Here is a 22,480-nt window from a genome sequence, read left to right on the forward strand (position 1 = left end):
TATGTATATTGTTCCATCCAGAGAACTTCTCCCATTGATGTTAAAAGTTTTTAAAACATTTACAACCCTAAATACTAATGTCTAATATTAACTTTTTAAAAGGTTACACATTTTTTAGCATTTCTGAGTGTGGTGTGTTAACCTTGGCTGGCTGCCAGACGCCCACCCAGCCACTCTCTCGCTCTCCCTTCTCATGAGGGCAGGGGAAAAAAATAGTATGGAAAATATCATGGACTGAGTTAAAGGCAGTTTAATGGAAGAAGCAAAGGTTGTGTGTGGAAGCACAGCAAAAACATGGATTTATTCTCTACTTTCCATCAATAGGTGATGACCATCTACTTTATGGGAAGCAGGATCCCAGTATGATTCAGAAGTAAAACGCCTTAGTAATGAATGTCATCCTCCTCTTTTCTCTTAACTTTATTGCTGAGCATGGCATCATATATTGTGGGATATGCCTTTGAACAGCTGGATCATCTGTCCTGACTGTGTCCCCTCCCAATCTCTTGCCCATCCCCAGCCTACCAACCCTTGGGGGGTGTTAGAGAGACAGCCTTGGTGCTGAGCAGCACCCAACACATGGGTGGGTTACCAGCACCCTGCTAGACACTGTATGGGCTGCTGAGGAACAGTGCAGCCCATCCCCCTCGGATTCAGTACAATGAGATACGCTGTTTTACACTGCCATTTGATAAGTATATGCACACTGAATTAAAAATTGTAGAGGTTTTTGGAAAACTGATACTCTTTTTTTATTGATAATGGTTTCACATTATATTACATTTCATGTTTGGATTACTGATTAACAGATTTAGTTTCACGGTAGTGACAAATCAGTGAAACTTGTGTGGAGTATTTCTTCTTGTATATGTGTATTTTTTAAAAATTGCAGCCTTAAGTGCAGTTAAAAAAAGCTAAAAAAGCTATGCAGAGCAAGCTTCAAAGTAGAACGATCCCAAAACTTCTTTCAAGACACTTTTTTTTTTCATGTGGAGGACACACCCAACCAAATTACACATGAATGGAATCTCCTTTCACACAGGTCTTATGGAAAACCCAATTATCCACCTTCCTGTTGGGGAAGCTAGGCAATGTTTGTTCTTCAACCATTAACTGGTTTTGGAATTTGTCATGCCAGACAAATCTATAATCAAATCTTTGGGGTTTTTTATTCAATAACAGAATAGGTATGTCTGCACAGAGTCTGAGTGAGTTTCTTTGTATTCACAGATAATAGGCAATTCTGAAAATCTCTGATTAAGAGGAGAATACTACTGTAGCAGAGCTCAGAAGTGCATGAAGCTAAGTTTTTTTCTTAAATAAGTTTTATGGGGAGTGTTTGAAAGATAATGTTCTGAACTACCAAGAATATGAAGTTTTTTCTTCAAAGGCAAAGTCAGTTTATAAATTATGTTTCTCAAATGCAACACCAAATCTTAGGCTTTCTGGACTCACCTCAAAACCTAGCCATGTCCTTGTCGTGCCTTGTGATCATCACTGTGCTTTTAAAAGAGAGATATTTAGAAATAACTTTAAGAATTATTGGTTTAAAGCTATAGTGGAGCTCAAAGCTGAGTCTGGAGCCACAGTCTCCAAGTCCTGAAGGTATTTTCATTTAGCTGAGTGAGAGCTCCTGTCAGGGCTAATGGTGATACACCTGTGGCTTTGATAAGCACCACTTTGAAGATGATGAACAGAAGCCAAGTAAGGCTTTTTAAGAGAGTAACACTCACATTTACCCTCTGCAGCAGTATTTTGAGGACCAGACCATGAGGAAGGTGACTTCAAGCCAAATTGAATGATGCAGTGCTGATATAGAACCATCCTTTGCAACTTGGTGAGCAGGAGCAGTGGTCTCCTGTGGCAAGTGGCCCTGTGGTGCCTCTTCTTTCCCCATTTCCATCACTTCCCAGCAGCAGTGCAGCCTGACAGTTTCCACCCATATTCCTCCTTGCTGGGCTCCCTCTACACAGCTGGTTTCTGCCTCTGGCTTTGCTGCAGCCACACACCTCTTGTGGGAGCGCAGTTTCCACTTGAACAGGTGAGGGATGTCTAGCAGGAATTTTCCAGCAGAGCTGGGCAGGTATGTAATGTATTGGAGAGGGAGCTGAGGGAGCACTGGGTTTGCAAATAGAAGGTGGTAAAATGTATTTAAACTATTTCAGCAAATCAAGCAGAGCTGTAGTGCTGCACAGTCGCCAAAGGAAATACAGTTGGCTGAAAGAATGATGATCAAAGTTTTTTTTTAAAGTTTTCTGATTTAACTGATACATTTTTTAGTCTGCTCTTTGGTTTTTTGTGTTACATTTATTTTTTTGTCTGCATCTTACAGGAGAAACTGCCAAGTTTTCCAGTTGGGAGTTGAGCAAGGCTGGTTTTTAGCATGGACTAAGGAGAAAGACAAGTTCTTTCCTGCATTTTCTTTGGTTTTTATAGTGTGGGGTTCCTATGGATGCTGAAGCTACACAGCTCATCTTAATATCAGTTTTGTTTGGATTAAGCATTATTTCAGATTTCACTTGAAAGCAGTTTCATTTTCTTTGCTTCCAGTAAAGATTCTTGGGTGGGTTAATTCAGCAGTTCAAAGGGAGCTACTTCAGCAGTTTAGTGCAACCATATGTTTAAGTTGTTGAACAGTATCTGAACTGTGCAAGATTCCCCTTTAAGCAATCCAAGGCAGTATCTAGTCACGAACACATGGGCATGCTGAATGCCTTCTCCCAACAGCTTCCTCTTGGTGCCCTTTGCAGCAGTCTCTTGCTGGTAGTTTCCAGGTTTATTTTAACAGAAGGGAGGGAAAGGTCCTCAAAAAGACATTCTGCTCTCCACATTTTAGGTCTGCATGCTAAGGAAGGAAGAGGCAGAGAAAATCCTCAAGGATTTGAGCCAGCTAGGTTTTCTAGGGAAGCAGTCCAAATGTTTCCCAGATTGCCACAAACTGCTAAATTGTTTACAGTAAATTTTAACTGGAAGATCCCCAATGGAGCCAGATGCCGTGGCTGTTTGCAGAGTGATTGGGGGAGTGGTGAAGTATCTGGGAAGTGGAGTTTTAGAGATGGGAGTGTGTAGTTGGAGGCAGAGTGCTGGCAGCTGTAACTTGATAAAGACATTTTGCAGGAGAAGGGGAGGAGCAGTTCAAATTTGGATTTAGCTGAGATGCTGTAGAGATCTTTTTCTCGAGGACTTGTAGCCAAGAGTCCGCCTCTTTCTTTCCACCTCTTTAGCTGTGAGCTGTTTCATTGCAGAGTGAATTGACTGAGCTTGTAAATCATCCACTCTTTTACCAGTAATTCAAGTCTTAGGCCTTTCAGGGTATGGCAGAGAGGTAGCTTTTCTGTCTAACAGACTACTTTTAAATTTCTCTTTCCTTGTCCCCATTAGCAAAGTGTTACACCATTTCTGGATCTGGAGACCAACAAGGAGTATTTGGCTCTGTGTTGCCTGGACTTAAAAACCCCTATTATTTCTACCATTGGTTTCAAAGCAGCAACAAGCACAGCAGATTAGTTTTGGCAGGAAAACGAAGATTATGTCATTTTGAAACAAGTCTATTTACTGTACTTCTAAAAATAATTAATAGTTGAGAATTTAAAATTCCTCATCTAAAATGTAAATTGAAATTACTGTCTAAGAAGTCCATTTATTATGGAGAAATTTGAGGACTGAGGAAAATGGGAACAGGAAAGGAAACTGCATCTTTGAAAATGGAAGTGGGAAAGGAGACTTTATCTTTAGAAACATGATAAAAGGACGTCCAGGTTTTACTTGACCCTAGTTTTAGACCTTTCTGTCACTGGAATAAACCACAAGTATAAGTACCCTGGTATAAGAATGTACTGTGTCCTGCAGTTTTATCCACTTAGAATTTAAGATGAAGTACCTCATATCAAGATACAGCGTGTAACTGAGCATGCATGGATGCACTTTCACCCTTAGTCCTCAGGGAAGGCTATCCCCTTTAGCTCTGTTCTTGTTTCTTCTCACATTTAATCTTCTCGCTTGTCTTGAGCTGAAAGCTGAGCAGAACAGGTTTGTTCGTGGTGTGTGTATTAATAAGAAAAAGTCGAAAGTATGGTAGGAACCAATAGCAGAGGGTTTGTTTGCCTTTTGGGCACTAATTGATTGAATATGACCATGGGTTGGAAAGGACTGCAAAATCCTGACCTTTGTAACACCTGCAAAGCTGCAAACTTCTTTACTCTTCCAAAGTACATGAATTTTAATAAGGAAGTGTTCATTTCTTTGTGATAAGTGATAGGACAAGAGAAAGCAGCCTCAAGTTATACAAAGGTTGGATTTTAGGAAACATTTCTTCACTGAAATGGATGTCAAGCATTGGAACAGGTTGCCAAGGGAAGTGATTGAGTCACCACCCCTGGAGACATTTAAAAGATATGTAGAGACTGTTAGGGACATGGTTTAGTGGTCAGCCTGGCAGTGCTGGGTTAGTGATGGAATATGATGATCTTAAAGTTCTTTTCTAACGTAAATCATTCTGTGATTCTGTGGCTAGCTGTGCAAGGCTTTTCCATCAATCCACAGCCTGAACAGCGCTGAAAGGGCCTTTTTACTTGGCAAAGGATGATGCTGTGACCCAAGTCCTGCTGGAAGGCCAAGGAGGATGCAGAGGCTGCTTTGCTTCACAAGGGAGAATGGGAGTAAGTGCCCTTACAGTTATCTGATCAAAGACCCTTTTCACTGCAAAACAGGTGCTGAATAAAGGACGGAGGCAACAAACAAAACATACAAAGACATCAACTAAGGGGAAGACAGATAAACCTAATGGAGGCAAACGTAATGTCAGCCCCAGTAATTGATGAGCTACTTAGAATCTCGCTCTTAAAAGTCACATTGTACAGAATATATCTCTGAGATAGATTCCTTACTTACCTTAGTCTCAGATAAAACACAGTGTGGACCAGGCGCTTCCAGAGCCTGAATTCATTGGTGTCCGAACAATTCTAGAGGAAAAACCTGTAGACATATGTGAGCTAGATTAAAAATATCCATGATGTCAAGCAGATATTACCATTTTCTTCACACTAATTGCATTAGGGCATCACTTAGTGTGTTTAAAGTTGGGCATCAAATACATAGAGAAAATGATTCAATTGTATCACTCCTAGAATGCTGAAGTAGGTCTGATTTTTATCTTTTTTTTTTCTCACAACCTCAGCTGGGAATGTTTTAGTCATTTGCTAAACTCAGAGAAGAAAAATAGGAGTGGTTTTAATCAATTGTTCATGTCTCGTCAATCCAGAAAATAGAATGTGTAAGGAATCGTTACTTATGGTTGAATTGCCATTTATATCTCATGCTCTGTACTGGAGAAAGATACGTAGAATTAGAGTCTTCAGTTGTGATTGTGGTGTCTGAGTATTAGACATGAAATTATCATATATTCGTATGATTCACTGCTTAGCTTTCAACATATATAGTTGAAGATGTCAACTTCAGAAAAATCTAATAGGTTTCCTGAGCATGTAGTAATTGTAGCACTTTTCTTGAAATGTCAGGATTTCAAGACTTCAAATTAGTTATAAATCATATTCTATATTAATAATTTGAAACACTTCGCTGGCAAATACACTTCTTAATGCCATTTCCATTCAGCTCGTGCTCTTCTCTGTCTGCCTGTCTAGTCTTAATAAATGGGGACAGACTCACTTTGCTTTGACTGTGAGTGTGTGCTGGAATAACACTCAGTGTCTGAAGAACAGTGGATTCACCTGTGCAATGAGTTGCTGTCATCCGCCTCCATTTAACATGAGACAGTAGGACTTCTTGTGATGAAACACAGCATGCTCAATTTGCATGTTGCTAGTTCTTATCTTTCAGAATATATGACAGATTGTTTTGTTTAGCAACAGTTCGTCATTTTTATTATTAGATAATGTGCATTTTTACCAGTGTGGCCATTCTGGTCATTTCCTGTGTTGATTGTGCTTTGGCATTGCCATGGGGTTGTTTTAGCAGGATGTGTCCCACAGGGTGCTGAATTCCCTTAGTTCTCACAGAATTACAAAAGCTTTTTAAGTTTCAATACCTTATAGGACTGTTCATCTCTTGCCCATCTTGCTTCTTACATTACTAATGTTCTTGCTTGGAAGAAAAGTCAAAAGAGATGCTACCTGAACCCCACCAAGGTGCAGTAGTCCAAATGAACACAAGAAAAGTAAGTGTAAGGCTGTATTGTTACATTTATTTTATTAGTTTGTTTTGGATGAGATTTTTCAGGATATACCAACCACTGTCATGTTTGGGATTCTTAGCAAAATAGGGCAGCAAAGAAAAAGCTTTGTGGCCCTTACCAGATAGCATGAAACTTCATGTAATGCAGCTGTCAATGTCTGGTTCAAGTACAGAATTACTGAGTAAAGGGTTATGAGAGCGTGACTTTCTGTTTCCTGGTATAGGACTGGGAAATTCTGTGAGCAGTCATAAAAATAAGCTGCAAAATGTACAGGGCTGGAGAGTTCATGTTTCTTCCCCTCCAAAGCTCTGGGCAGTTGGCCTGCTCTTTTCCAATGTGTCTGTGCTGGTTGATATTGCAACTTTTCCTCTTTAGCAATAGTAAGTCTGACTCTTTACTTACTAGTGCCTTGTGTACATAATAGCCAAGCACAAAGAAGTACTGAAACTTTCCTCTCATCTGTGAAAATAATTTCTTTAGAAATGTAAAGAATTCAAGCCCTAGCAGTGTTTCTGATTAATACCTACTTCAAATCTTGGAAACATTTGTTTTGTGACAGAAGATTAATCACAGTAGATTATCAGTTCTAAAGGTCTTTGGTTTATTTCTTATTGCTGGAAACTACATGTATTTAAAAAACAAAGAATATCTCCTCCTAGGAGTGTACATACCGTCTTCATCTGTCTCCCTGTATGAGCCTGCTGCATGTTGACAAGTTCTATAGAATTATTTCCAGCCTATTTGAATTTTTCCTCTCATTCAGCTGTAAGCACAATGACAAATCAAAGCTGTAGTATAAAATATATTTTGCTGGGAAACGACTGTGATGAATTTGATGCCGTGCTGGTTACTTGCTGTATTTCAAGGCAGAAGAGCTATATTTGATCTTGGGGGTGGAAGAGAAAACCACAGTGTGCAGGCTGGTGGCTGCTCTGTTGCTAATTTATTGGCAGTTTTGGGGGGGAAAAAATCTGCATTCTCTTTTTTTTTTTTTTAGGCCAGATATTAGCATGAAATACGGTTCTAGCTATTTCAACAAGAGTTCAGTGGAAAATTTATTTCCTTGGAGAGTTGTGTGTAGTTGTGAGCCATAGCTAAGTCTTTTAACTCCTGGGAGTCATAATGAAGAGTAATAGGTAAAAGGCCACTGCTCCTTTAAATCGGTGTCACTGGTGACTCACAGTATCTATTGATTTTTTTCTTTATTCCTTCCAGCAGTTTCAATTAAGATTCAGCAGGTCCACTCTGAGAAAACTCCACATAAAATGCTGCCTAATATTTTTTGTTAATACTGCTTTTTAAATTGAGCATTTAAAAGTAATTATATCTGCAGCACATTAAAACATCAATCTAAAAGACCAGTATAATGCCCAATTCATAGATTTTGTTATGTATTTTTGAGTGTATAATTACTGGGATGTGCATATATATATATATAAATAAAAATATGTATATATATGCGTGTGTGTATGTATATATATATTTCACAAAAAATTTTCAGACAGCAGCTATACAAATTTATAAAGTCAATTATATTTACCCAGACGTACTACTTACTTTCTGAATATGAGAGAATTGCAGTGTGGTTTTGAAAAATAAAACCCAATGCTGTATTTTCCCTGCAAATAGTGTCTGTATCAACAAATCATCTGGACAAAATGATTACAGGCTGTTTGTCTGCACCCTTTGTAATACACTTAGCAAATTTCAGTGCAGCATCCACACGTGAACGATTTGCTAATTTGGTGTTTATACCACATTTGTCAGTCCCTTTACGTGTGTTCATGCATTTTGGAGAAGCTGACTCCAGATGTGCAACAGCTGTTGTTCCGCACAGGATTGTGTGATGATATTCTGCATGGAAACCTGGTGGAAGGAAGGTAACCCGAGGCTGTGTCATCCTCTGTGAGATCTTGAAAGCTGCAGAAAAAGAAATGAGAAGGGCAACCATTAGGGAGTAGAGCAAGATGCATGAGTAGAATAAATGCTGATAATAAAAAGGTTTGCTCCTGATTCACTGTGCTTCCCATACAAATTTCCATATTGGCATGTATCCGCTGCTGTAATTGTTTGAATTAAAAAGTAGTACCAGGAATGCAGTATATTTTTAGCTCTCACTACAGCAGTTTATCAACTAGAAAAAAAAAAGGTTAATATTTTACTGTAAGACAGTTTTCTGAAGACCATCTGAGATCTGTGAGATCTGTGGATCCTTGTAATTTGGAAACTTTTGGCAAAGAAATCTCAAAGTACAACACAAATACCTCTGAAATTTCAGAGACACACATTTGTAGCTGATTAGTTTATTACTTGCTATGTGTAGGTCTTTCTGAAATCTGCCATTTCACAAACAACCTTAGACTGTCCATTTCCATTTTCACTTGGTAGGCTTCCGTTCTGTTTCCTAAGTAGCCAGTAAGTTTTTCTCTGCTTTCAGGATTGTGTGCTGGGGAACTTCACTTGTTAAATGTAACTTCATTGCTATCAGCCTTTGGAATGAGGCCTCTGGGAAGTGCATTAACTCTCCACATTTGGTTTTGTACCGGTTTAGAAACTGGCAGGTTAAAATAAAAGAGCTGAAATGCATATCCTTCATTGTGAGTGAAAAATGTTAAGAGATAAATTGGTGGTGTACTTTTATGCAAAGAAGGATTAAGTTAAGGGAGCTGAACTGAAATGGGAGTTGAAATTTCCTGTATTGTAATTTTAAAATGCCAGAACAGGAAGAAACTTTTAAGACCAAGTGGTGTCTGATGTTCATGGCTGACAATTCGTCATTGAATGTTCTTTGACTGTTTACCTGAAGAAAAGGAGAATATTGTAAATTTACATTGTAAAAAGTAATGAATATAAAGCCCAGTGCAAGGAGGATTAATCATAAAGAAATGCCACTGTCAAATGCCTTGGACTCCCTGAAAATGTGATACCATCTGATGTATTTAGGTACTGTTAGGACCCTGTGCTGCAGCTGTAATGAGAAGAACTCTTGAACAACATCATAAATCGAATAACTAAGTCTGGTACACATGAAGTCAGTGTCCTGGCCTTGGAGGGGAAAAGGGTGATAAGAATTCCCAGTTTATCTCAAGAAGCCGCTGTTTCATTTACAGGAGCAGCATCAGTAAGCAGGTTGAACAGGAAATCCCCTTTATTTAAAGGAAAATGTGAGGAGAAGCGAGATGAAAAATAGCTAGAATAGGAGAGAGAGAGGACTGGGAAACTCCCCAGGTCAAAACAATAGGAAACATGGGGAAGAACTGCAAAAAAGAAAAAAAAATTAAAGCCAAACTATTTGAAATTTTAAACAGTCATTCAGACCAAGAAGAAAAAAAAGAGCAATGGAGACATGGAGAAAAAGATAGATTGGTAGAAAAGATACAGATTTAGCTTTAGCCTATGCTTCTTTGTGAAACATGAGTTTAGAAGATCTTTGGTAACCAGGTCAATAGAATCTTTAAAATCATTTTAGTAGATTGAAGGCCAAAAGATAAACTCTTTTAATAAGTAAAAAATGTTCACTGTTCATTTACCTTCCAATTGATTTTCTTTCAAGCTAAGAAAGAAACATGCTGTGTTTGGACAGAAGGCAGCATTGATACAGAAATGTAGAATACAAGGCAATGGTTCCTTAGGCGTATTAAAACTATAGAGCAAATGACAAATCTGCCAATATTCAAGAGGAAGCAATTTTATATCTATGTATGAGAAAAACTGCCTCCACCTACAGTACAGCAATATAGGTATGAAGGATGATTTGCTTTATTTCCAGTTGTTGCAACTAGAGAATTTATTTCTTAATTTAATACTTACTTCAAATTAATTTATTTAGGCTGTACAGGTGTTAAATGGGAAGCATGCTGAATTTAAATTTTAGCTATTTGGGTATACATTATATCTTTACAAAAACAAATTGGTGATCTCAAACATTTACAGTGGTTTTTAAAGAACCATTTAATCATTTTTATGTTTGACACTAGTAAACATGCAGTTATTATTTCACTAATGTAGCATATTAATTTTTGTTTGGAAAGAAGAAAGCATCACTTTATATTTATTGGGCTGTAAGTCTTATATTGTGTTAGTGAAAATTGACTCATTGGCCTAAAAGACACACCTTTGGAAATGAAACGACTTCACTGATGATGAAGATAAAAATTGTATGTGCCATAAAGCTATTTTGGCTGAAGGGACATTGTCCTGCACCTTCCTAGAGTCTGGTTCCTTGTGCCTTCATTTCAAGTAGTAATTCTTGAGTGCTAAACCTGAAGAAAATGGGACACTCCCTCTACACCATCATACATAAGCTTTAAATTATGTACGGATGAGTTTGACAAGATGCCTTCAACCTCTGACTTTCTCAGAGTCTTTCACAAAGAGGACTGAAGGTCACCTACTGTTGTCTGTGCAATAGAGACTTATGTGTTGGTTTGATGTTGGGTGAATTTCTGTCTGCATGCTTTTAAAAGTGCTCTTAAAACCATTGTTTGTACTCTCTTACTGTACTGTAATGCCAAAAGAAAGGTCACAGAAATTTATATTTTTACATTAAAATATCTAAGAGAAGGTCATGGGGTCAGCAGAGATGGATGAAAACCTCCTTCATCCCTCAGTTGAGTAAGCTGTGAGATTCTGGGTTCATTTGGATTGGATTTGATCTTTTTTAAGAGCAAGGGCTTTTTTTCATCCTGAGCATTAGGCTTTTGGAGTGAAATTTGTGTTCAGACATTGTTTTTAGTATCTTCCCTTCACAAGTTCTTGGTTTTCAGCATTTCAGTATCTTCTGTAGCATATAGCACCCTAATAATTCAGTGTCCTCAAGCAAAAGTAGAGAAGGAAAAGCTTAACTCAGAAGAGTGCTTCTGTTTTGCCTTATGATTTGTTTGCAGCTGACCTTTGATAATGGCTGGTTCATGCTTGCAGATTTTTAGAATTAATTTTGAGTGTGTGCTTGTCTAAACTTTTTATTAATTCTCCTTTTCTTTTGCAGATTACAGATAGAAGAATCTTCTAAACCTGTAAGGCTATCACAGCAGCTGGACAAAGCTGTAACTACAAACTATAAACCAGTGGCTAATCATCAATATAATGTAAGTAGCTTTTTCTCTTCTTCTCTACTTCAGGAGGAGTTTGGCTTAGGACTCCAGAATTACTCTGCTACAGTCCTGCAGCTCTTTCGGTCTGACCTGGCCACTGTCTTTGGAAATGCTCCATGTTATCTGGTTTTCTTCCTGATTTTGTCTTCTGGGGATCTTCTTTCTGTCTCAAGACCAGTATTACCCTTGGGGCTGAGGTCTGCCAAGTCTAACTGTCTCGTGTTACCTGATAGAGGGCAAACCACCTTCACCCAAGACTTTTTAGTGTCTTTATTACATTCTTCCTGTAGTCTTTCTTTTTTAAATGCAATTTTGAAGTTTATGGATAAAAAGCAGTTCTGGCTTTGTGCTATGAGATGTGGAAGCACTCCTTAGAGCCAAATAAAATACTCTCTGGAGGAGGTGAAGGACTTGAAAAGAATCATTAGTTTCCAGTCCTTTAGAGGAATTGACAAGTAGAAAAGAGTAACAGCTGTTAATTTTTCACAGTTTCAGACCTTCACAGTACATGTGATTGGCATCATTGGCTTTGTCAATATTACACCCACACTGCTGTTCCAGATCAGCTGATGTACATACAAACTATAATGTCCTTTTCCTTAAAGATCCTCCTTGAGTAATTTGTATGTGTGCATATAGAATTGCTGTTACTGTTAAATATGAGAAACGTTAAGTCATACTGAAAATGAGTCACTGTGTTAGTCATTTAAACTTCTACACTTTTTGTTAAGATTTTATTTACATAATGACAATATACTGGATGATATTTAAGCATTATTGTGGAAGTCAGTCTATTTCCACAGAACTAGAAATAATAATTTCTCTCTCATGGGACTGTTTGGTTGTAGTTACTGTTCGAAGTCTGATCTATACATAGATGATCATACCAATATAACTGTTGCAACTGAGGGAGTGACATTTAACCAAAATAGTCACGCCGGTGTATCCTGCCATGCAGATGCAGTTTTGTATGAGTGTATTGTTTTATGATGCTACTGTTATTCCCCTTCTTTAATTCTGGAATAAGCTTCAGTGATGTACAGCTTCTCTTTTAGCGGGATGCTGTGCTGTTTCCCTGACACTAACATAATTACAGCAGTCTGACTGCAACCTAGAGACAATCTTTGTATCCTTATTCCAGTTACAAACTGCTGTTGTCACACCATTATAGAAAATAAAGTCTTGTGGGAGCTTGAGGGGGATATAACCAGACATAACTGGGCCTCTTAAAAGTGATGATGCTCTTGTAATGTTTTTATTGGTTACATATCTGTCCAGGGTAATGGACATCCATTGCCAGTGTATTTACTTTTCATGTTTACCTTAAGGGTATTCTGGTGGGAAAACTCTAGTAAGACATAGTTATACTTGAGTCACCCTTGACCTTTCTTGACTCTAAGGGCCCAGGCTCAACTACTTTCTAAAAAATCTTGCTTCTCATGAAGTCTTTTATTAAGGTTCAAGTTAGATGGCTGGAAGTTTGAATTTGTCTGCTGTTTTCAAGCAGCAAGTTCTTTCTTACTACTTGTGCATTGCTTGTATATGACATCTGTATTGGGGACAGAACTTTTCACAAGAAAGAAATAAAAACTACTATATATGCTGATGCATTTAGTCATCTTCTCTGCAGTTTTTGAGGAAAGAATGAGTATCTACTGAGTAAAAAGGAAATGGTTAACATTTCCTGAAGGAAGAAATATAAAATGGGGCTTAAGTGTGGCTGCTCCAGGTACCTATAAATTAACATACAAGAGGACAATAAATTAAATGTGGATGGAAAATACCAATAGCCTGTTTGAATTCAAGGACTGGGAAAGTGATAAGGGTTTTTTCAAGAACTTATATCAAGCATACCATTTTTATTAGAAAGAATTACAATCCCAGTACAATATTTGCCAAGATTGTAACTTAGCCTTTCTTCTCTGGGAAAGGAGCCTTCATTTTCTGTATGTCTGCAAGTGTTACACGTGTTTACAAGGTTAATATTCTTGCAGCTGGAGTCTTTCCATGACTGAATTGTAATACAGCAGAAAAGTTCCCTAGGGGTCCTGGTTACCCCTTCAGAGGCTTCTTTGTGATCCCCTCTTCCCACTCTCCTGTACTGCAGAGTTTGGTACCCATGCTCCAGGAGATGAGGAAACCTTTAAGACTACTCTCAGTATTTTCAGATGAAATATTAGATTTAGTCTCACTTCTCTATCACCTTTGTATTAACTCTCTACCAAAGCAGCTACATATCAGCTTCAGTATTAATAGTATCTCCGAGAAGGCAATTTTGGCAGCTTTTTAGCACACTTAACAACGTCCTGGGTAGGTAAGCAAAGAGAAATTGATTTCAGTATGAAGTCTTGCAGGAATAAACTCACAACCTCTGTGCTCAACAACTTTTTCTAAATTGGTCCTTCCTTGAAACCAAATCATATGCGAATGCTTTTCAAATTAAAACCCCACAACTTTAAAACAAATCTACTTAGTTGACAGTGTTGGTGCATTCTATAATATGCATTCTTTTCTATCAAAATATGCTTTAAGCCTTCTGTGTAGAAGATACCATTTGCAAAGAAAACAGGAAGGAAAAAAAATGAAAGGTTGCTTTGTAATGTGCTATGGGGCAGTGTATTCACAAGGCAAAAAAGAAGAGAACAGCAACAGAAGATACCCCGCTTATTTTTTTCCAGTAGTACTTCACAATATGCTCTGTGTTTTCAGACAACAGTGGGAGCTGTCGCTAAAGTTGGAGGGAAATACTAGAGTGTTGCTCATTAAAATGTGGGCAACTGGGACACCAGCTGCAAATAACTTTTCAATAAAGGGAGGGTTTGATATTCAGTTTTCTGTGTGAGCTGATTTTATACCTTAATGAATTAAGAATATTAGAATATTCACATTGCATTTGTGTACGGAATTCAAATACTCTTATATAATTTACTTCAGCTCATCCAGAGAAAGTAAAATAGAAACTTACTGAGGAGAGTATACTGAGGCACTAAAATAAAGAAGAATGCTGGACATTACAATTTACTACCAAAAGAAAAGACACTGCATTAGTTAAAAAGACTACTTCATGTTATTTTCTAGAAGACCAGTTAACTGTGTCATTAGGATATTACATCCAATCAGGAAATGATCCTCTGAGAGACCTAACATCAGTGAAGAATTTCCTTATTGTTACTTTTTTCTTTTGTGTGGGAACCATGAATTTTTAAGCAAGTAACTATTTTCCTCCACATGGGAAGTGCTATAGCTGGTAGCTAGTTGCTAGCTAAGCACAATTTCACTATATGTCATTTGAAGAGGTACAAACAGTACAGTGGATTTTTTTGGTGTTGTTCTTAGAGATTGCCATGAGAGTCCCAGCAGCTTTTCCCATTATGACTATGTTGCTTATCCTTTATTCCCACAGATCTGCCTCGTACAAAAGGAATAACCTCAGTGCATTGCTCTTGGTCTTCCTCCTTTTCTGGGTTTTGTTTTAAGGAGCAAGTCAGTTTCTTCCATCACTTCAGCTTAACCTTCCACTTGAGGAGGTTGCAGTTTGTTTCTGGTTTTCTTTTTCTTGTTCATTTTGCTTTTGTCATTTGGGAAGGTAGGAGAATGCAGAAGGGTTGGTATAATAGCTGCTGCTGTGGCAGAGCAATGCAGCCTGTAACTGGTTGTCTTTATCTTTTATGCCTGTCTCGGTTTGAGGGGAAAAAACCAAAATGTTTACCCACAAGCAGGGGAGGGACCTCCTTCACGATAATCACACCACTCTTTATCAAATTTAAGAAAAGGAATTTTAATACAAGAAGGATAACTGATATATATATATCAGTGCAACCCACTTCCCCAACACCACAAGAGAAAGAAAAAAAAACAAACAACAACAAAAACCCAGCAGGTTTTCCTCCGGGAGGAAAGGTTATACTTAAGTGTCAATGTCACAGCCCGGCTGGCTGCAGAGTGAGTTTCAGTCCCTTTTCTGCCAGACAGACGAGCAGCGAGCTTTCAGATGGACTCCGTCTCTTCCCCCTGTGTTCCACGTCCAAGAAGCAGAAAAGTACGAGCAACCAGAAGCAAATCCAAGGCAGGCAGCAGCAGCAACGAAGTCAGAACCAGTCAGGGGCAGGCAGCAGCAGCAGCAACGCGGCCAGAAAAGCAGTCAGGGGTAGGCAGCAGCAGCCACGTGGCCAGAAAAGCAGTCCGGGCACAGCGGCAGCGAGACAGCCAGGAAAGCCCCAGCAGTAACCAGCAGGGCAGCCTGCCTCCTCTGAGCCCCCACTCCCGCGTTCCGCCAAGCCAAGACTGCAAAGAATATCCAAAAAAAAAACCAAAAGAGACAAACCTGCCCCCACCCAAGTGATCAACAGTTTACTTCTTTTGTTAACTGCTGGCCTGGGCAGTTAAGTGGCAGGGGAGAGAATTTACATAATAATCCCAAACTACAACAATGCCACATCTTTCAACTGGTGCATTTTTGAGTCAGAGAAAAGTTACTAACCTCAGAAACAAATGCATAGGTCCTTGCACTGAAAAGTGACCTCAGGTAGGAACGCAGAACTCAGTCAAGCACTGCAAATAGAAATGCCTTCATTTCTAATACCATCTTCTGAAATTCAACTCCAAAGTGCTGGATGCTTTTCTGGCAATGAAGTAAGGCTGGATAATCCATCCCCTCTTGTAAAATGTTAACTTGTTCATGTATTCAAAATATTTTTAATGTCCTCAGTCTTAGTTTCTGTCTTGGTTTGAGCCAGCAAACTGCCAACTCCCCAAAGTACAGAGAGAAAAGCCTTTTTCTGCCCGACAAAGAAAAGAAGAAGGAGGGAAAAAACCCTTCAAACTACGTTTATGCTAACACCACAAGTATTTTTACAGAAAGAAAGAGAAAATTAGAAGAAAAGTACAATACACGTTCACACAAGTTAGAAACAACAAGGAACAATTCCCCACTTCCTAACGAACACACAAATTCTACTATCTTAACTACAAATTACTTTAAAAGACTTAGTCCCCAGGGAGACAAACCCAAGCAGAAAGGAGAGAACCAGAACAACACATTTTACTTTCCTGTGATAACTGGCGAACCAGTGGTGGGCCTGGACCTCCCCATCCCCCCTGGGACAGCATCGTGTGTCCTCCCAAGAGGAAGGCTGAGAAGCGACTGCCTAAGCCACTCCTACCCAGGCTTTCATTCCTTTGGAGAATGATGTCGTAATATAGTATAGAATAAAATATTAGTGGCTAGAAACTGTCAGCTGTTAGCTCAGCCTAGCTCAAGTCAGCTGACAGCTCCAGGCCTACCCCTATATTTAAAGCCTAAATTTAGGGTCACTTAGGTAACCCTATAACAGTTTCCCATAAACCAGTGTATCAAATCTAATAGGCCTCTCCTGAAAATCCAGTAGAGTGTTTTTTACTGATATCAGCTGTGACCTGATCAGCAACTTCACAGAGAAACTGGATAATTCTGTGGATCCCTAAGTCGGAAAAGGCTCAAAACTCAGGCTCAAGAAATCCAGCTACAGCTGATTACAGTGGCTTATTAGGAAACTGCTCCCAGGAGAATACAGTGTCAGTTTCTTGATTCCATAAAGTTGTAGGTGTGCTTTCCTTCCCATGTCATACAATATAACCTACAGGATGGTAATTCCAATAAACTACCAAATGGAGAGAATCTGAACCAGTTTTCTGAAAGCACCAAAAAATATTTGTTCTACCCAACTAGATTAGATTAGATTGTTTTTAATAATGTTTGCATTGCTGTTGTTCACGCGTGAAGTTTGCCAGTGACACAAAGCTGGGAGGAGTGGCCAGTACTCCAAAGCATTGTGCAGCCCTTCAGAGGGACCTTGACAGATTAGAGAGATGGGCAGAGAGGTACTGTCTGAACTTCAGCAAAGGCAAATGCAGAGTTCTGCACCTGAGGAAGAATGATCCCATGCACCAGCACAGGCTGGGGCCTGACCTGCTGGAAAGCAGCTCTGCAGAAAAGGACCTGGGGGCCCTGGTGGACAACAAGCTGTCCATGAGCCAGCGGTGTGTCCTGGGGGCCAAGAAGACCACTGGTATCCTGGGGTACATTACGAAGAGCATTGACAGCAAGTTGAGGAACATGATCCTGCCCCTCTGCTGAACCCTGGTGAGGCTGCATCTGGAGTGCTGTGTCCACTTTGGGCTCCTCAGTATGAGAGAGACATGGAGCTCCTGGAGCAGGTCCAGCGAAGGGCTGCAAAGGTGCTGAGGGGACTGGAGCATCTGTCTTAGGAGGAAGGGCTGAGACTGCTGGCTCTGTTCAGCCTAGAGAAGACATGACCGAGGAGGGACCTCATCAATGTACATATCACTACCCTCTTGGCAGTCAGTGGATTTAGTGTATTGCCTGTTTTGCAGGTGGCACTGTAACACATCTCCTACCTCATCCTACATTTCACACAACAAGGAGCCAGTCTCCTCCTACTCCCCACTCTTTGTATCATTTCTTTAGGTGCTTCATACAGAAACCCTTGTTCACATATCAGGACATGGGTAATGCTGTAGTAATAGTAACTTTTAGGTGAATGAGATTTATCCAGCTGCTTCAATACCTGTATGGGTGTGTGAACATACCCAGAGAACTGGCCAACTGCTTTTTTGGTGGAGTTGCAACCAACAGTCCCCTAGTGACTCTGGCCATGCTGCTTGGTAAAGAATTCAACTTAATGTCATGCTGTGGTGTCATCATTTTCTGCTGTATTAATGGATCCTGACTGTATTTGGGGTTTTTAGTTTTGAAGTAGATCAGCTGAGTAGACTTTTTGATATAGAACATTTCAGTGCCATTGCAGTTCTACTTCACATGTTTATGACTAGATGCAGTCTAAGTGCATTATCCTGTGTGGTGAGATTGTACCAGTAGAGAACCAGAAACGGAATCCACAACAGGGCTTTCAAAGCTTGCAATTAAAACCTTATCATGATCAGCAAAGGCTCCTAATAATTGTCTGTTGGATGCAGAAGAAGCAAATGTTTTGACATACTATTGTTTCTAGGAAGGCCAGTGTCCTAGGTTTGTGTTCCAACTCTACTGTCTGTGGTATAGCAGTTCTGCTGTACATCCTGGCAACTAAGATGATATACCCTGAAAGTGACTTGATGTTACAGTTTGCTATTGTAGCACAGCTGTTACTATTTTGAAGACTTACGCTTCTTCAAATGCCGAGGCTAAAGAGTTACGCTAACCTGTATTAGTGGATAAAATGAATTTTGTGCTGAGTTTGTGTGATTAGATTGTAGCTTTTATAACACTAATGCACAGTTGGAAAAGCAGACAAGTATTTGGTTGTGCAAGCCCATTTTTAGGTTTAAAGCAGAAGGAACAAACTTGAAGCTGTAGTTTGGGAAAAATTGCTCTACATTCAGTTTAAAGATGTACATTTGTTTCAGGATTTGAAAGAGATAGTTGGCTGGCTGGAGATTTGTGAGCTGTGGCAAAGGTGGTAATAGTCTTAAGCCACTTTGGGACAGCTACCAAGAGACAGGCTATTTTCACTCTGAGAGTAGGAGGGAGTTAGCTGGCAAGGAAACATAGGAAGAAAAATGAGTTGTGCCATAAAACCAATCTCTCTTCTTAAAAATAAGATTTTTAGTATCCAGTAGAACTGTGAATTTTCATTCTAGGCTTCTTATTCAAAGGTCTTCCTTTGGAGGATCAGTTTTGAGACATCAGAAGTGGAACAACTCCCATACAAAATTGGCCCACTTGCAGCCAGGCATGTGTCCCTCATGGATCGCATGCCTCTCTTCTGCTGTACGTTGTGCCGCTATGGCTTCACCCACGCAGTTTGCCTGAAAGGACTCGATGATTACATGAGTTATATTAACCTTCTGGATCACTTTGTTGGGTTCCGAGGAGCTTGATGGTTTTCTGTTATCGAGGGTGGTATTGGGGGTGGATGGGTGATGTGCTGGCAGGGGTTGTGGTTGGTGCTCTGTGGTGATTGAGGTTTGTTTGGTGTGCTGGTCTGTGCAAATCATGCTTTTAATGATGAGTCAGAGGAAGTATTTTTGGAGACGATAAAAGTTTCTGCAAAAATACATGGTCATCTTGTGCAGATTATAATGGTAAAGTAATTTTTAATATGCAGTTTAAAGTAGGATGATGTGCGGCAACAAGAGGCCTCTCCTTGCTTATGAGGTTTGTTTCCTTGGACTAATGTAACTTTGCATGTGCTGCTGGGATTTCTCCTGAAGAGAAGCCATCCACGTCCTCAAAATGTGTCTTCCATGCTGAAGATTGATTGTATATTGACGGGGTGGATGCCTTAAGTGCTGTTTCTGGAACAGATAAGGCAGTGTCCAAGGGCTGTCTGAGCATACTTTGGGCAGGTCGTTGTTATGATTGCAGATGTAGCCATGTTAGTCTGTGGATTTTCTCAAGTATGGCAATTTGTAGGTTGTCTGCCATTTGTCGTTATACTTGGGAAGCTGATACCAACAAAGTGAAGTAAGAATAGCATCTCAGTTTGGATTCCTGTGCTATTATTAATGCTCTCTGCAGGTTTGGGCACACCATGCATGTTCTGTTTCTGCTTTTTTGTTCTGGTTAAACCAGTGATACATATCTAAAAAGCTTATTGTGCTGAAGACAAAGTGCTTAGTTTATGTTCATAAAGGAACATTTGAATGCTCAAAAGAAAATTCTCCAGATGAAAACCACTGAGTCATTGAACAGTGTTTTATTAAATAGAGGAGGGTTTTTAGTATCTTAATGTTCAGCACTGAGAATTATACAACCTTACTTATGAATGTCTATAAAATGTGTTTTGTAACAGATTGAATATGAGAAGAAGAAGAAAGAAGATGGGAAAAGAGCTCGAGCTGATAAACAACAAGTGCTGGACATGCTTTTTTCAGCCTTTGAGAAACATCAGTATTACAACATTAAAGACCTGGTGGACATAACCAAACAGCCTGTGGTATGTACTAGAAGTCTTGTGAATGCAACCATTTTCATTAGTTAGTATTGTGTCTATTTTATGTATCCAACAAATAGTTTAGTATATATTAGGCCCTTGAAACAGCCCTCTAAATATGTTTTACAATGTTCTGAAATCATCACGTTTTAAATTCACTATTGTAGGACAGCATAAGATACAAGTCATTGCTGTGAGTGTGCTTCTTCTTGACAGGGGTTGGTTAAATAACCTCAGTGATCACTTTCTTACTTAGGTTAGCTTTAATACCAAGAAGCAAATTCTGTAGTGCTCTCATGTCTCCTCTGCTACTTTTCTCACTGAAGCGTAGTTCTCTTGACAGTAGACAGCTTGTCTAAGTGTGTGGTTTGTCCTTCCTTCAGCTACTGAACTTCATCTTGGAAGAGCAGCAGGGGATGTTTTTTTTCTCTGGGTCTAGAAAACTGTATTTCATGGAATTAAATGCAGGTATTATCTATGTTAGGAGCTCAGGCATCGTGTCAGTGTGCCCAACATCACTGGATTGCCTTTACAAATACAGTAATTTTTAGATTAAGAGTTTAGATGGTTGATGTTTGGGATTTATTTTGGGGTTTTTTAAACACTGTTTTGATACACAAACAGGAAAAGCACAAAGACATCTGCTTTTATGATGGTTTTGTTGTTTTGCGGTGTCTACCAACCTCTTAATCTGTGAACCCTAACCTTCCAGTTCTTTCCTTTCTTCCCCTGTTCAAGCTTTCCTTGAGCAGATCAAGTGGGAGTGGAAGGGAGATGGTGACACATGAAGGATCTCTGGTGTTTTTGATGTTTTTCACTGATGACTTCAATATCTATGCTCAACCCAGCTGCAGATTTCAGAAAACATAAAGGGACTTAATTTTGTGTCTAAATGGAGCAAAAATGTCATAAGGGCTAAAGCAGAAGAAAGAACAGCAACAGCTGGATTATGTAAAAATACTCCTCTGTTAACAAAAGCTTACTAGTTTTGCTCACTTCAGATTTAGAATTAAGTCTATCTGTGTCAAAACATTTGTATAAGGTGCACAGTCTATTGGGATAGAAGCTGCACGAAGATGTTACCAATTCAAACCCATGCATGTTCACTGTTTTCCAGTACCTTGAAAGAGAACTAGTTGAATAATATATTTGTGTCTTCCGTTCATTTATCTCATGAGTCAGCTTCTTAGCTGTGTGGCAGGGAAGGTGTGAGGATCATGGGAGCAGAGGAGGAAGGAATAGGAGGAAGATATGGAGGAAGTGGCAAGACAATTTTAAGTCTGGAGGGTTTTTTTGGTTTGGTGGAGGGTTTTTTTTTTGCTTTTTTTGTTTGATTGGGCTTTTTTGTTTTAGTGGCTTTTTTTTTTGTAAGGGAGGTGTAGTAGTCACTGTCTGGATCATTTTGAATGTAAGCAAGTGCAGAGTTATCCCATCTAGCATGACGTCAGCTAGCAATAGTCACCCACAACTCACACTTAAGCCACTGGAGAACTTGAAGTTACAAATAAATAAGGGTATTTTTCCTACATAACAGTAAATGTAAATAGTAAATTCAACCCTTTCTACAGAATATGTTGCATGATACACAAGAAATTCCTGCTCTCATGAAATCAGAAAGCAAATCTGTTCTGAATGCAAATTAACTGTTATATCGGGGAAACTTGGGTTTATTTGTTTTTCATTTTAATGAAAAATAACAATTTGAATTGGTAGGCAAATCTCTTGCCACCTACCTGGATGTAAGTATTGAGTGCTCCCTGGAAATACTGCAGTAATTCTAGATTTGGGCTTCATGACTGAAAACATAATATGATTTTCTGTGAGCAATCCAATGTTTATGAAGAATGAAACCAGTATGGAACCAGTGGTCTAAGATGAACTGTATTTTTAAAAAAAATTACACTTTAGCTTTAAGTAATGATTATCTTAAATACAGTGGGGTTTGTGTTCCCCTCAAAGTTTCAGAAGGATTTTCAGAGCGTGGAAGTTAACTGCTCAGAAATTTTTATCTCATGATTCTGTAACAACATTTCACTTTTCATGGGAAAAAATGAAGAGCGAAGGTGGAACTGAGCAGAGGATCCCTTGAATGTACAAACAGATTACTTATAGATGAGCTTCTCTGTGTGTTAGAATTATGTGTATATAAACATACTGAATCTCTTTCTGAGAAAAAATTGTGGGCCCTTGATTAGCGCTCAGCAGGCTCTAAATTCAGTATTTGGCATCAGTGGGGGAAGTGTGGGGTTGCTATCAGAGCA

General features: G+C 39.2%; 1 protein-coding gene across 1 annotated transcript in view; it reads left to right on the plus strand.

Moving 5' to 3' along the window:
- Positions 1 to 22,480, plus strand: part of GTF2F2 (general transcription factor IIF subunit 2) — an 89,317-nt gene that overhangs the window by 63,159 nt on the left and 3,678 nt on the right. The window contains exons 7-8 of the mRNA XM_071550879.1: positions 11,181 to 11,280; positions 20,079 to 20,222. Of these exons, the coding sequence (XP_071406980.1) occupies positions 11,181 to 11,280; positions 20,079 to 20,222 (244 nt within the window). The remainder of the gene's footprint in view (positions 1 to 11,180; positions 11,281 to 20,078; positions 20,223 to 22,480) is intronic.

This window comes from Pithys albifrons, chromosome 1 (genome assembly GCF_047495875.1).
Source record: "Pithys albifrons albifrons isolate INPA30051 chromosome 1, PitAlb_v1, whole genome shotgun sequence".
Lineage (NCBI taxonomy): Eukaryota > Metazoa > Chordata > Aves > Passeriformes > Thamnophilidae > Pithys > Pithys albifrons.